The 15,313-nt window shown below is 43.9% G+C and overlaps 1 protein-coding gene across 1 annotated transcript in view; it reads left to right on the top strand.

Moving 5' to 3' along the window:
• ADAMTS17 (ADAM metallopeptidase with thrombospondin type 1 motif 17) overlaps positions 1 to 15,313 on the top strand; it is a 347,079-nt gene that overhangs the window by 201,261 nt on the left and 130,505 nt on the right. Inside the window, exons 11-12 of the mRNA XM_047086834.1 lie at positions 8,358 to 8,459; positions 9,506 to 9,651. Coding sequence (XP_046942790.1) covers positions 8,358 to 8,459; positions 9,506 to 9,651 — 248 coding nt within the window. The remainder of the gene's footprint in view (positions 1 to 8,357; positions 8,460 to 9,505; positions 9,652 to 15,313) is intronic.

The following is a 15,313-nucleotide window of genomic DNA, read 5'->3' on the forward strand; positions in this document are numbered from 1 at the left end:
CCTCAAGGAAATTTAAAATTTTTCTTTATGTATATTTTATAAGTTTCTTAATATATTTATTTCTATAGTATATTTTTTCTATTTTAATGGTGTCTTTTATTCCATTATATCTTTTATTTTATTTTTTATTTTTTAAAATTTACATCCAAATTAGTTATCATATAGCGCAACAATGATTTCAGGAGTAGATTCCTTAGTGCCCCTTACCCATTTAGCCCATCCCCCCTCCCACAACCCCTCCTGTAACCCTCAGTTTGTTCTCCATATTTATGAGCCTCTTCTGTTTTGCCCCTTCCCTGTTTTTATATTATTTTTGTTTCCCTTCCCTTAGGTTCATCTGTTTTGTCTCTTAAAGTCCTCATATGAGTGAAGTCATATGATTTTTGTCTTCCTCTGACTAATTTCGCTTAGCATAATACCCTCCAGTTCCATCCATGTAGTTGCAAATGGCAAGATTTCATTCTTTTTGATTGCTGAGTAATACTCTGTTGTGTGTATATATGTATATATACACACACACACACCACAGCTTCTTTATCCATTCATCCATTGATGGACATTTGGGATCTTTCTATACTTTGGCTATTGTTGATAGTGCTGCTATAAACACGGAGGTGCATGTGTCCCTTCAAAACAGCACACCTGTATCCTGTGGATAAATACCTAGTAGTGCAATTGCTGGGTCGTAGGGTAGTTCTATTTTTAGTTTTTTGAGGAACCTCCATACTGTTTTCCAGAGTGGCTGCACCAGCTTGCAATCCCATATTCCATTATATCTTTAAAACTGGTTGTATTTGATATTTATAAAGAACTTTGATTACTGTATTTTCATTTTATGTCCAGCCATCTGACTGAATTCTTCTAGAGATTATAATAGTTCTTTAATTGAGTCATTTGGGTTTTTAGTTATATAATTCTATATTAGCCCCTAATTCTCTCTCTCATCTAAAATAAAAAGTGTGATAATATCCATTCTTTTCTCATCTAAAATAAAAACAGTGTAATAATATACATTCTATACATCAGAAGCATTAATGAGAAATTCTTCTGATGTTTCTCCATGAGATAGGTATTTATCAAGTGAAGAAAGTATCCATTTATTTATATTGTTAAGAACTTTAATAAGAGGTTATGATTAAATTTTAGTAAATGTCTTCTCTGCATCCATAATGAGGAATGGATGAGTTCTGTCTTTGAATTATTAATGTGGCAAATTATATTAGCATATTTTCTAATATTAAACCATCTTCAGGTTCTCAGAGTAAAGCTTTCTTGGTCATGGTGCATGCTTCACTTTTATTTAGGGTTTTTACAGTAGCGTTCATAAATGAGTTTGGTATGAAGCTTTTCTCCTTTCCTGCCCTGTTCAGTTTGGTTTCAAAGTCATATTGATTAATACAAAGAATAAGGAAAGCTTTCCCTCCTTTTGTATGCCATTAAACAGTTTGAATGCATTGGTATTATCTGTTTCTTAAAGATTAAATAGAATCCCCCTATGGAAAATACTGCTAAGAAACCATCTGGGCCAGAGGTTTTCAGAAAGGGTAGCTCATTGGCAAGCTTCCCTAGGTCTTCTGTATTAACTAGTTTGTATACATTTTTAGTCTATTCTCAACAATAGATCTATTAATTTATATGCTGTTAGGAAATCATCTCATCTTAAGCTTATGTAATAGAATTGAGCTCAGTGATCACTGATTATTTTTTTTAATTTCCTCTACATTTTGATTATTTTCTTTCCTTCTTTCTTTCCTCCTTTCCTTTCTTTTCTCTCTCTTTCTTTTCTTTCTTTCTTTTTTCTCTTTCTTTCTTTCTTTCTTTCTTTCTTTCTTTCTTTCTTTCTTTCTTTTTCTGTTATTCCTGCTTTCTCCCCTTTTTCTTAAATAGATTAACTAGCGGTTTATCCCATTTATTTTTCCCCCAAAGAGCCAACTCCTATTTGCCTATTGTTTTTCTTCTTCCTAAATAATAAATTTCTCCTTTCCTCATCATTAATTTATTCTGCTTTCTTATAGATTTATATTTTTCCCCTTTCAAACTTTTTCAAATGGATACTTAATTTATTTTCCTTCTTGTCTATGAGTATTTGAGACTCTTCCTTCATTTGTCATGATATCTAGCACTTCACCTTCATTTTTTTCTTTATCATTTGCAACTTTCATTATGACTTTCCCATTAGCCCAAGAATTGTTTCAAATGACATCCTGTGATTTTTGCTGCATTATATGGATGCAAAGCAAGCTGGTAGTTTCATCAAATGTACAAGAGGAGGGCATTACACTTACAGTATGAGTAGCAGGAGGAGGGGTTGTTGGGCTGTAATAGAAGACTGCCCCCCACTAAGTATGGGAACTCATTATTCTATATGATACATGTTCTATGTCAGCTGTTTTCTTCTCAAATACTTCCTCTCTCCCATTCTTTCTATTCTCTCCTTCTGGGACTATGATTAGACACATACATCAGTATTTTTCTTTCTTATCTCTTAACCCATTTTTTTTTTTTTAGTATTTCCCAATTCCTTTTCTCTCCATACTGTACTGTGTATAATTTATTCACATCTATTTTCCAGTCACTCATTCTGTCTTTCAATGATGTCAGAATCTACTGCTTGCTTTTCTTCAACAATTATACATTCAGTTTTTAAAAGGTTCTTTCTAGTTTCTTTTTCAGATTAGCCTGGTCATACTCAATAGTATCTTCCTGTATGTGATCTCGTCTTCTAGTTCTTTAAACATTTTATAGATATTCTATATTCTGTATCTGATCATTCTGTTATCTAAACACTTTGAAAGTTTAAGTCTTGTGTTTGTGTCTTCCGCCAGCTGTCATTCATGTTTCCATGTTTCATTGTAAGTTTACTTTTATTGACTACCACCGTGGAATTGTGAGAGGCTGAATGGTGATTTGCTTTCCTTCAGAGAGAATTTATATTTGTCTCAACCAAAGCCGGGGATGTCACCAATCCTTCCAGATTCCAGACTTACTCTCCCAGCTGTAGTATCAAGATCATTGCTGGCCCTCAAGGGAATGCACCTCTTCTATGTGCTTACCCCCAGATTGGACTATGTTGTATGTATGTACAGATATAGCTATGTGTGTATTTTGTGTTTGCTTTCTTGAATAGTTCCTTTACTTCTGGTGAGCGCAGCAATAAGGATGATATTTTATTACAATACCTCACTGCTTTTGTAATGGATGAGCAGCCCTGCCTCCCACAGACTATTTGGTCTGACATTTGCTGGAAGCAAAAGGTGCCTTAGGCCAACTTCTATCTATTTTACTGTATCCTAATTCCTTGAGCATGATAAAATAGATGAATTTCTACCTTCAAACCCCTTCTTTCCATTCCCTCTACCCCCCAATTTAATTATTTTCTTAGTGGTTAACATTTTACCTTTAAAAGCTCTTATATCTCAGTTACTATATTTATCTGTTATGTTTTGTTACTCCCCCAGCCAAAAACGATAAAGAAATTGATGTATATGGACAATCTCATAAAACCTTCTTTTCTAGCCTGTTCTTATACCTATATTATTTCTGCCTCATCTTAGCTTATAGCCTCTGCGTTCTGTTGTCTAACTTCAGTCCCCACGTTTCAGTCAATGTCTTTGATCCATGTTCACTTCTAATCCTTGGGTTTTCCCCTCATTTCTCTGCTCCCTGAATTTCATCCTCTAGTATTGTCTCCCAAAAAAGATCCAGCTCTTTATAGGTTTGAAAATAATTTTCCATTACCTAAATATTTGGGCAACACTTCAGTTGCTACAAGTTGCTTGGGTTACATTTTCTTTCCTTGTGTCTTTCTGAGCATTGTTCCATTGCCTTCCAGCATTGAGGGCTGCCGTGGAGAAATCTGCATGTAGCCTGATACCTTTTCCCATTATCAGTGACTTGGTCTTTTTGCCTGGCTGCCTAAAATATTTTTTGCTTTATCTCTGAAATCCAGTAACTTTTATCAGGGCATGCCTCCGTGTTCATGATTCTTCGCCATTTTCCCTGGAACAAGGCTTTGCTTTTCAATCTGAGACTGAGGTATTCTTTCATTTCAGGATAGGGTCTTGAATTTATATACATTTTTTAATGTTTATTTATTTTTTGAGAGAGAGAGAGACAGCATGAGCAAGGGAGGGGCAGAGAGAGACGGAGACAAAGAAGCCCAAGCAGGCTCCACACTGTTAGCACAGAGCCCTACACGGGGCTTGAACTCACAAACCGCGAGATCATGACCTAAGCCGAAGTCAGATTCTTAACCAACTGAGCCACCCAGGCACCCCTTGAATTTATATTCAAATACCTTTTCTGTTACATTACTTTGGTTCTCTCCTTTAGGAGAGACCAGCCAGCTGTGATGGTTAATATTTTATCTCATTTGACCTGACCATCATTTCCCTGAGTTCTTATGTATTTTCCTTTTGCAAGTGCAAAAAGTGAAAAACCAGGGGTGCCTGCATGGCTCGGTCAGTTGAGAGTCAAACTCTGGATTTCAGCTCAGGTCATGATTTCACAGTTCATGGGTTTGAACCCTGTGTCAGGCTCTGTGCTGACAGTGTGGAGCCTACTTGGAATTCTCTCTCCCTCTGCCCCTCCCCTACTTGCTCTCTTTCAAAATAAATAAATAAACTTAAAAAAACAAGAAACAAAACCAAAAAAAATGCAATTACTTTGTTCTTAAAAAATAATAATGCACATGTGCTTGCACATTTTTAGCCATTTTATGATCATTTTATCCAGTGAGTGAATATTCTTCACATGCTTTCTCCTTCCCGTAACTTCTCCCTTTTTGTACTAATTAGTACAGATCCTGTGATGATTCTTTCTATGTATTGTTCACCTCTGAGTTATTCCTGGACCAGCTATAGATAGGATGTTCATTTTGGAGAGTGTCAGGGCTATTTCCAGGCTAGCAGGCATTCTCCTTATGAGACCAGTGTGTGTGTCCTGACCTAAAGAGACCAGCAGTTGCAAGACTATCCACCATGCAGTCTTTCTCCTGCTCTGAGGAATGGCTCCCCCCACACGTGGTCTATCCTTGTACTTTCCTTGTGAAGCCCTGATTTTCCCACTTCTACCTTGTGATAGGTTGGTCCAGAGAATCTTCCGTTATCAGAGCATGCATTTTTCTCTCTTGTCTTCTCTCTTTCAGTAAGTGGTTTTACCATAAATAGTATACTAAGCATGCATAAAAAATGCACAGGTCATACACTTAGAGCTTGATTCTTTTTTAGAATGTGAACACACGTGTGGATCCACTACATAGGTCAAGAACCAGGATATGAACCTTGATAAATGAACTCCCCAGTCTGGTGCTTCTGACCAACTCAGGCCCTTGACCTCCACAAACATGTGCCTGTTCTTTGGGAAGAAGGAAAAAAATAGAGAAAGCCCTGCCCTACCTGCCTTCCACAGCTGTCCTCAGGATGACAGATGTTAGAGGACTTTGTCCTACAGATGGCAGAGCACTAGGTCATTTGGAAAGCATGACATGAATGCCAGCTATCTCACAGGCACCACAGTGACAAGCATTAATGCAGTCCATACCATTTGTCCTGTACTCACAAGGAATCACAGAAGGGTGATTGCTTAGCTTGGGCACACATGGCAGTGCTGGTGGCTGATCTGGGATCAGAGGCTGCAGCTCTAAAGTTGCCTTTTCCGCTCAACTCCCTTGTCTTTGTTTTTAAACTAAACACAAAAAGGTATCCACTATCCTGACTCACAGAAAACGATAATTTTATCTTATTTGTTTTTAAACCTCATAAAAATGGGATACACACATTTCTGTCCAATGCATACGTCAGAGTGGAATTGTTGAGTGTTAGAATGTGCATGTCTTCAGTGTTAGTAAGTACTGCCAACGAGTTTTCCAGAGTTGTTGAACCAAGTTAGAAGCTCAGCATCAGTTTTAGAGCATTCATATCATACCACATCCTTGCCAACACTTTGTATCCTCTGTCTCTGTCATTCTAGCCATTCTGGTGCATGTGTACCAAGTGGTAGTGGCTGATGAAATTAAGCACCTGCTCATATGTTTATTGGCCATCCTTATGTTTTGTTTTGTTTTGTTTTTTAAGTGATCTCTACACCCAATGTAGGGCTCAAATTCACAACCCCAACATCAAGAGTCACACGCTCCACCAATTGAGCCAGCTAGTCACCCCATCCTTAAGTTTAAATGCCCTTGTTTGTAAAGTGTCTGTTCAAGTTTTTTGCCCATTTTTCTACTGGGCTATTTTCTTAATTGTCTGTGGGAGCTTTCATGTTTTTACAGATATTCTTGATACAAATCCTTTGTTGGCTCCATGCATTATAAGTATCTCCCTTTTATTGCAAATATCCTCTCTCACTTTCTTATGGTTGTCTCTTGTACACAGAAGTTCTTCATTTTAACATAATATAATTCATTTCTTTTGGCCTTTATGGTTACTACTTTTTGTGTTCTTGAAAGTCTTTGCCAGACTCATCTCCTTTTCTTTGATGGCTAGAAAAGTTTTATGGGAATGCATGGTCTATAAAGCACATAACAAACCATTCACACCGCCTTCCTCCTCTCCCTCTTGATGGGACAGGTGTGTCTCCTAATCCCAAGCACTCCTACCCATAAATTACCTGCCGGGTCAGCCTTGTTCTCATGAACACATGTCCACGCGCTGACACCACACTCTCGAAGAGCTCCAAGGTCAAGGTGCATGGAATCAAACATTTAATGAGGTGCAGTCTGTCTTTATGGGACCAGCTGGGGTTGTGCTCAGAGTTCTCATCTTTTTACCGTTCTGCTGAGAATTGAACAATAATGGGAACACAGGGGTTTTCCTGAACCCACGGGCACACTATTCCCCTTGAATCATCAATTTCTTTAAGGGCACAGAGTGGCTTTGACACACTTGAAAAAATGAGCAAGAGCTTGTGCTCTGTGAGCTCTTTGTCAAAGCCCCTCCAGCCCTGTTTTCCTTCCCTGTTTCTCCTTTTGTCTCTTCAGCTTCTAAATATTTTTTGACTTGAGACAGCACAGTGCACACTATTCTATGCAGATGTTTGAGATTACTTGGAACAGCAGAACTCTACACGAAGCACAGCACACCCTTTGTGAGTCCCACTGTGACTATCCTGAGCAAGGACCCTTGACCCTCACCCTGCCCAAAATGTACCCGCAGGTGCCCCGGCCATGCCTGGGAGGGTGATATCTCCCTACTACGGCTCAGGCCTTTTCCCCGTGTGCTTGGGCTTGGCATCCCAGAAGTGCTGTGTCTTTAAAAGAGCCTTCTGTACATCTGTTCTCAATTTTCAGACCACGAGGCGAGGATTTGGGTGCAAGTAGTTTATCTGGGAAGTGATCCCAGGAAGCACCGTGAGGGGGCAGGGAAGGGAGAGGGGGGTGGCAAGTCCAAAGTACACTGATGGGCAGGCGACTGCATGGACAATGGGACCATCCCACCGGGACCCTCAGAGAGAAGTGTGGCGCTGGCCTCAGAGCCATCGCACCCAAGGAGATGGGGTGTCCAGCTCCCATCCCCATGACCGAGGGTTGCTCCGTGGTCAGGGGATGGCCTCCAGCAGAGAGACTGGGGAAGCAGCAGCTGGTGAATGTGCTGTCTTCTCCGAGTCCTGCAAGGGAGACTGAAGCAGCCAGGGAGGACACTGGCCATGTATCCAGCTATTTTCATAAATAGTCCCATCTTGAGCACTCTGTCTACATGCAGGTTTCCTATTAATACAAATGGGAGTATTTAAATGCCTATTCTTAAGTAGAATTATTTCAATTATTTGTGCAGTTAAGAAATTCTTTAGGTGAAACACTATAAGAAATTAGGCATAATGCAGCTGAGCTAGAAAGCAGGTGACCACAGGGAGAATGGAAAGCCTTCTTTAACCCCTTGGGGTCTCAATTCTGGGCCTGCACAGTGGCCCCTCCAGCCTCAGCTCTGAAGCTGCCTTTTCCGGCAAGCCCTCCTTGGTGAGGTTAGAATGGAGAGATTCCTTTCCTATGCACTCGGTCTGACCCATGGGTGTCTGCCTCATACCTTCCTACATTAAATGGAAAGTATGTGTTTGTTACTGGCTCCCAGCCTGCGCCCTGCATGGGACAACTCCTAGGCCCTCAATAGCTAATGCAGGAATTGCCGAACTGAATCCCCATGAGACAAGCATGGGAAATAAAGGCACAGAATTTTGTTGAGTTAAAATGAACCAGTTGAATGATGCACATATTTTTTTTTCTTCACATCCAGACTCATGACCCTCCTTCCCTTCATGTTTCAAATTCTCAATCCAAACCAGTCATCAAGCCCCACCTTCCGCCCCCAGTAGTGACCTGTGTGTGGTGCTCTAGGCAGTTACCTTCCTTCCCTTGTCAGCAGCATCTGATGTGCGCTGGACTGTGGTGCCTGGTGGAAGGAGATACGTCCTGCAAGACCAAGCTGGACCCTCCCCTGGACGGCACTGAGTGTGGGGCAGACAAGGTAACCCCCGCCTCCCACTGCCCTCCCCCAGCCCCCGTCTCCTGAGCATTGGGCGTCTCTCCTGAAGGGCAGTGGTCTGTGCTTTACTCAGGAGTACCTGAAGCACCCTCTGGGCTGCCCCAGAAATGCCCATGGAGCCCACTCTGGGAAAAGAGGGGCACCCACATCACCTCTCCTTTTTCTGCTGATAAGATACAAGAACCACTTGCTATTTTTGTTCAATCGACTCTTTTTGTCATACAAGTGAATTTACTTAAAACTTGCACGTCAATAAACCATACATAGAAAAACAGGATCACTTGCCATACACAAAGGGCTATCATAAAATAAATTCTATGAGAACTGTGTTGCTCACTTCTAGCTCAAGTTTAAGAGAGCAAGCCTGTAGGCCTGATCTTCATTAACCGGAGAGATTGGTGTTGGAGAGGAGAGGTGTTCAGGGCCAGCAGACGCAGAGTTCTCTTAGTCTTCCTGCAAGGAATGAATGAGATGCCATGGTTGGGAACCACTAAATCACCTGTCCTGCCCTGGATGTGCCACACACGTTGGGAAATTTCCATTTTAGAGGATTGGCTTTCCCTTATCCTCGGAGCCAAGGTTCACCCGTGTGGAACTTACGGTGTCATCTCCGAAGCACCAAACCCAACTTTGAAGTTCAAAACCACAAAGCCAGGAGACTCAGCCTTCCAGAGAGATGCACTCCCAGTCAGGAAAGTTGGCAGAAACTCAGGTCTCTCCGTAAGCCATGTGAACTAATCCTTTTTCTGAGAACTTAGAAAACTCCAACGGAGCACACGTCACGCGGGATTTTAGGGCACGCTGCAAATGCCACAGGTGTACAGGTGTCACGTTGAGTGAGGAAGGAAGGTCGCTAGAGCTAAGAAGCATGCATGCCCCAAAACGGTCTGCTCGTACATGAATTACAGAAGGCAATTTGGGACGGCAGGGTGCTTTTTCACGGGGTGGGAATCGCAAGTTACCGGGTGAGTGAGCAGGTTTGATCCTTGGGCACTGAGGGCCCCTGGGGCCCCCCTGCTGTGTTTCAGTGGTGCCGCGCAGGGGAGTGCGTGAGCAAGACACCCATCCCGGAGCACGTGGACGGAGACTGGAGCCCCTGGGGCGCGTGGAGCATGTGCAGCCGGACGTGTGGGACGGGAGCCCGCTTCCGGCAGAGGAAATGTGACAACCCCCCGTAAGTTCCCCTTGAGCAGGCATTCTCCAGGGTGCCTTGATCGGGGTTTCCCAGCAGCAGCTCTTCCTGCCTTAGGCAAAGGAGGGTCTGTCTCCTGCGAGAATTTGAGCGGAAGTAAGACCAAGTCCCTCCAAGGGCCACGGACGCAGGGTGTTGAGTGTGTCATAGGCCACCTCAACTTCGACAGAGCTCTTTCTGTGAGCACAGATACCCTGAGTCCCATGGCTCCTTACTCCTCACGTGGGCCTTGCTAGAAAGCTTTCCTGAGACAGCTGCGTGACACACTGCCCTGGCCTGCAGCTTCCTTAGGGGACCTTCTGGGGAGGCCTGTGGACCTTCGAAAGAGAGGCTCACCTTTCGATTGGCTCTTAGCTGATCTGGGAGCTGCCTGGCTGTTGATGAGTCACAAAGCACCTGGGGGTTCAGCTGTCCTGTACATGCAGATACTTTTCATGGGTCCTTTTAGAACGATTTGAGAGAAAATTGTTTTTTGGGTTGTTTTGTTTTGTTTTGTTTTGTTCTTGTTTTTTATCTTATAAGCTTCCTTTTATTGACCTAGAAGACACCATGACCCCTCTTGTTCTTGGCACATTTGCTCCAGAAAGCTCAGGGGTAGATGTTGTGCTTAATTATAAAAATTCCTTGCCCACAGGTGTTTCTCGTCTCCTCTGAAATTTCCCATTTTTAGTATTTCTTAAAAGAGTCTGTTTCATGTCCTGTGTGCCATCAGCTTCATCACATTCACTTCAAAAAGAGCAAGTTATAAATTATCAGTGAAAAAGAAATGCTTTATATCCATAATTAAGTCATGGTGATGAATAATTAGCAAATCCCTCCTGTGTTTAAAAATCATGAAGCCCAGGCTGTATCCCAGACCAATTAATTCACAAATTCTGGAGATGGGACCCAGGAACTGGATGTTTTAAATCTCTCCAGGTGAACCCAATGGCCAGCCAAGGTCAAGAACTTCCCGATTAAAGGAAAACATGCACACAGTTTAGTCAACGTCAAGAACACTGTTTTTCCCCCAGTAGTGCTATAAGAATTGGCATCACATACTGTGTCTTGTTAAAACTTTTCCTTCCAGTATTTAGCAGAGTGGCTGAAAAATAATAGGTGTGTCTTTAATCTTTTAGGAATGACTTCTTAATTAAAAGCATAGAGGCTATACTGGGATCCTCCAGAGAAACAGAATCAACAAATATATGTATGAATCTGGATGAAAACTTGGCTCATATAATTGTGGAGGCTGAGGGGGTCCCACGATCTGCCATCTGCAAGCTGGAGACCCAGGAAAGCTGGTGATGTCATCCAGTCAGGTCTGAAGGCCTGAGACCCAAAGGAGCTGATGGTGAAATCCCAGGGGAGGGCAAGAGAAGATGAGAAGAGAGGTCCTAGTGGGGGTAGGGGGCGCAGGGTGCGTGTGTGAATTCCTTCTTCTTCTGCCTTTTGTTCTATTCAGACCTTTAGGGATTGGACGATGCCCATTAGGGAGGGCCATCTACGTTACTGCGTCCACAGGCCCGCATGCCAGCCTCATCCAGAAACCCTCACAAATACACCCAGAAATAACCTTTCATCTGCACACCCTGTGGCCAGTCACATCAACACATAAAAGTGACCATCACAGATGTGTAGAAGGTTAGAAAGCCTGTTTTGCTAAATGGTGAGAAATGAATAGAGGTTTCCATTTATTCATGGCTCTGTGAGGAAGTTAAAATAGTTCCGTCTCTGGCCCTGAGAAGAGAGCTCTGGATTTGGAATCAGGATGCGGAGATTTAGGCCTGGCTTAATTGTTGGTCGTGTGTCCTCAAGGAAGCCCCTTCTTCCCTCTGGATATCAGTTTTGCCATTAGAGGGAGCTGGCACAGTATGGTGGGAAGAGCTGGACTTCAAAGTGAAACAGAGAAGGCTTCAAGTCCCAGGGCCACTCCCTATAGCAGGTGATGGCTATTACCTGTGTCTCTGTCTGAAGTTGGAATAATTCATGGGCATACATATAACATACATGGTCTGTCTTTAGTATATGGTCCTTCTCTATATTAGCACTAATGGAAGATTGGGGATGGGATGAGACTGTGTGCCCTGCCCCCTAACTCACAGCACTGTTTGAGGAGCACTCAGAGGAGGGTGATTTACACGGAAAGGCTTTGTTGTAAGACTTATAGCTGCCATGGATGCTTCATGTTTGCATCTGGAGCTCCTGTACTCTAGCTGAGGATTGGTCTCCTTTGGCACAGCATTCCACACCAGATGTCACCCAGGAAATGTCATAGTAGGGGCCTATCAGAACCTTTAAATGCCCAGAAGGACCCTGTGCCCAGAGATGGTTGACAATTGGATTGTATTCAGGTAAGGACAACCCTTACAAGAATAAGATGTCATCGATGCTGAGCAGATGCATTGGGCACAACTTTTAAGGGCCCTGACTGTTTTCTTGGCATGATGTTGGCTAAGGCATCCCCCATGCCTTGGCTCTACCCACTGTTCTCATCCCAGCTGCTTTCTGCCCACCCACTCCTAAAGAACCTCTAGTTCAGAAAGCCAAGTTAACGTGCTTCCCTGGCCTGGCCTGCTGTGGGATTTCATGGGCTGGGTCCTCATGCTATCCCTCCACACCCAGTGGCCTCAAGAGAGAGGCTGTTCCAGAAATCCCAAAGTTGTAAAAATCTTCCATTCCTCTTCTTGATCAGGTGCCCTTCCTCCCCACCCAGTGGTGGTCATGGACTTTATCTCTCCTTGCCCTTCTTCCTGTGTTTTATCACTGAGGAATGGGGGGGATTTGTCAGGCTACCACAAACAGGCCACTGAGGGGTATGCAGGTCTTAGCACATCAGATGGCTATGAGCACTGACACATCCCTGAGAGGGAAGTCTTTATGTCTGATCTCTGTCATCCAACAACATCCCGTGGGGCAGGCAATGGTAGAAGGACCAGAAAGAGAATATTGGTGTTCTCAGGTCTCCTGGCTCCTGTGCCCCTTCGCAATGACACCTTTCCAACATGGTGCCTTCACACACCTTGACAAGGCTCTGACTCTGGACTAAGGACTCAGCTAGTTATAGGCTTATAGTGACAAGCAAAAACAGATTAAAAAGTCCTCGCCGACTTCCCTTGGTCTTCTCCTGGACCTGACCCTTCCCAAACTGATCTCTCCTCCCAGCCCACTTCCCCACTCAGTTCATAGCACCACCCTCTGTGACATTGCCACAGTCCAAAGCCCCTGAGTCTGTGAGTGGTCCTCTTGTCCCCTCTCTTCCTCCTCCGTGTCCTCTCAGGGGAAGAATGGCAAATACAGTGAGCCCACACCGTGTGCCACGTTCCCTCCTATGCATTTACAGAAAGTGAATCATGTAAAAATGCTGCCCTATGAGGATAGGTATTCTTTTTGGCCCCACTGATTAGAAATTGAGTGGTAGAAAGGTTAGGTAACTTGCCCGTGGTCACACAGCTGGTTTAGAACCTAGCAACGAGGCTCCATTTTTCTTTCAGACCTTTTGCACTAGCCTCCCTGCTTCCCACATGCTCCTTGTCCCCCAGATTCATTTCCCACACAGAGCCAGAGAGATCTACTTAAGCATAAATCCAGTTATATTTCTTCCTGCTTCAGCCCTGTCAATCATTTCCCTCTGCACTTAGAATAAAATCCATACTCTTGACCATGGCCTCTGTATTCATTTCCTGGGGCTGCTGTAATAACTGACCACAACTTGGTGTCTTAAACAGAAATTTATCCTCCTCTCCCCATTCTAGAAACCAGAAGTCTGAAATCAAGGTATTGGCAGGATTGATTCCTTCTTGAAATTGAAGAATTCATCCCACCCATGCCTCTCCCTGACCTTCTGGTGGCTTCCGGTGCCCTTTGGCATTCTTTGCCCCTGTAGACTTGCCTCTGGTCTCTGCCTCTGTCTTCACATGGTCTTCTTGGTGTGTCTTCTCCTCTCCTAAGGACCCCTGTAGTTGGATTTAGGGCCTACCCTAATTCAGGATGACCTCATCTCATGATTAAGAGATCCTTTTGTTTTGTTTTGTTTTTAATGTTTATTTATTTTGAGAGGGAGACACAGAATCCTAAGCAGGCTCCAGGCTCCAAGCTGTCAGCACAGAGCCCGATGTGGGGCTTGAACTCATGAACCAGACCATGACCTGAGCCAAAGTCGGATGCCCAACTGACTGAGCCACCCAGGCACCCCAAGAGATCCTTAATTACATCAACCAAGACCCTTTTTCCAATTAAGGTCACATTCGAAGGTTCTGAGTAGGATTATCTTGGAGGGGAAGGGGCCACCATTCAACTCACTGCAGCTTCCTTTCTGTCCTCAGATACAGCACTTCAGGCTCCAAACACTTGTCAGTATTCCTTTCCCTCTCCCCAGCTTGTCTGTGTCTCTCCTTGGGTCTCTAACTAAATGTCCTCTCAGGCCTCCTTCCTGAGCACCTTGCACCAGACTGGGTGCCTGCTTTACCCTCTCTCTCAGCACCCTCTTTCTACTTTACAGGTATGATAACAATTTGTAATTACTCTTTTGTACTTGCTCGCTTGTTTTCACTCTGTCCTCCCCCTGCTGGCCTCTGGGCTCCATGAAGGCCACACCTGTCTGGGCACCATTCTCCTTTCTGTGCTTATAGCAGAATGGTCCTCAATGATATGCGCTTCCTACCTCATCACTTGGATGCATGCTGGCTGAGAAAAAGCAGTCTCTGCTTTTCTACTGCCCCAGAAGACACACTTCATACTGTTCCCCCCCCCCAAAACACAAAGGTTATTGTAAATTATTATGCCAAGAAGGTAGATCACCAGCTAGCCCCCCCTTTCTTGTACTGTCTCACCTCACTGAGGCCTAGATGCCGTGAACAGCCATGAGTGGGGTTCAGGTTCCCCTACACATGAGGGTCACCTTCTCACACACCTGCCCAACCCTGGCGAAGTTGTAGGCCACAACTAGGGAGGCTCAGGGCCCTCTCAAGAACAAAGTCCAAAATGTAGCCCAGCCTTGTTTACTCCATGTGACAGAAACACTATGTCTTTGCATTTGTAATATTTATGCCTTGGTAGCCTGTCCAACCTTTCATAATAACAGCATAGATCTGTTTTCCGTTCTGGAAAGCAACAACAGGCTCTTTCCCCCAGGTAGTTTCTATAAGGTTCCTTCCCTTTCAGGGAACCACCCCAGGTGAATGGGAAGAGAAGGGCCCAGTCCTTGGGTGGGTGGTTTAGCGGCAGCCCTAGGTGTTTCCGGGGGAGATGCAGACAGCGTTTTACGAAGTCCAGGCAACAGTTGTTAACCTGCTTTGGCAGAGAAGCCTGACGTGGTGATTGTTACAAAGCACAGCTGATCGAGGACCTGGAGCCAATCTCTGACCAAAACAATGTCCTCTGCCTGGCTCACTCCTTAAATCACCAGGCTCGCTGCCTTGAGATTTCCCAAGGATGTCCGAATCACACTGCTATGAACATCTCGGACTTGGAACGCTCCCACCAACCTCTCCCTACCCAACTCCCCCCCCACCCCACCTCACTTTGTATTCCTGGCTCCTTCCCCGTCTTCTGCAGCTGGTTTATTCACTGTCCAAAAATACTGGCAAGAGAGTCCACTCCCCCACCCCACCTTTTTCTCTCTCTAGCCTTGGTCTTTACAGCTCTTGGAATTCGTATTTCTTGC

This window comes from Lynx rufus, unplaced genomic scaffold (assembly GCF_022079265.1).
Source record: "Lynx rufus isolate CCGP_SWC_20201006 ecotype Redwood Valley unplaced genomic scaffold, mLynRuf1.p SCAF_21, whole genome shotgun sequence".
Lineage (NCBI taxonomy): Eukaryota > Metazoa > Chordata > Mammalia > Carnivora > Felidae > Lynx > Lynx rufus.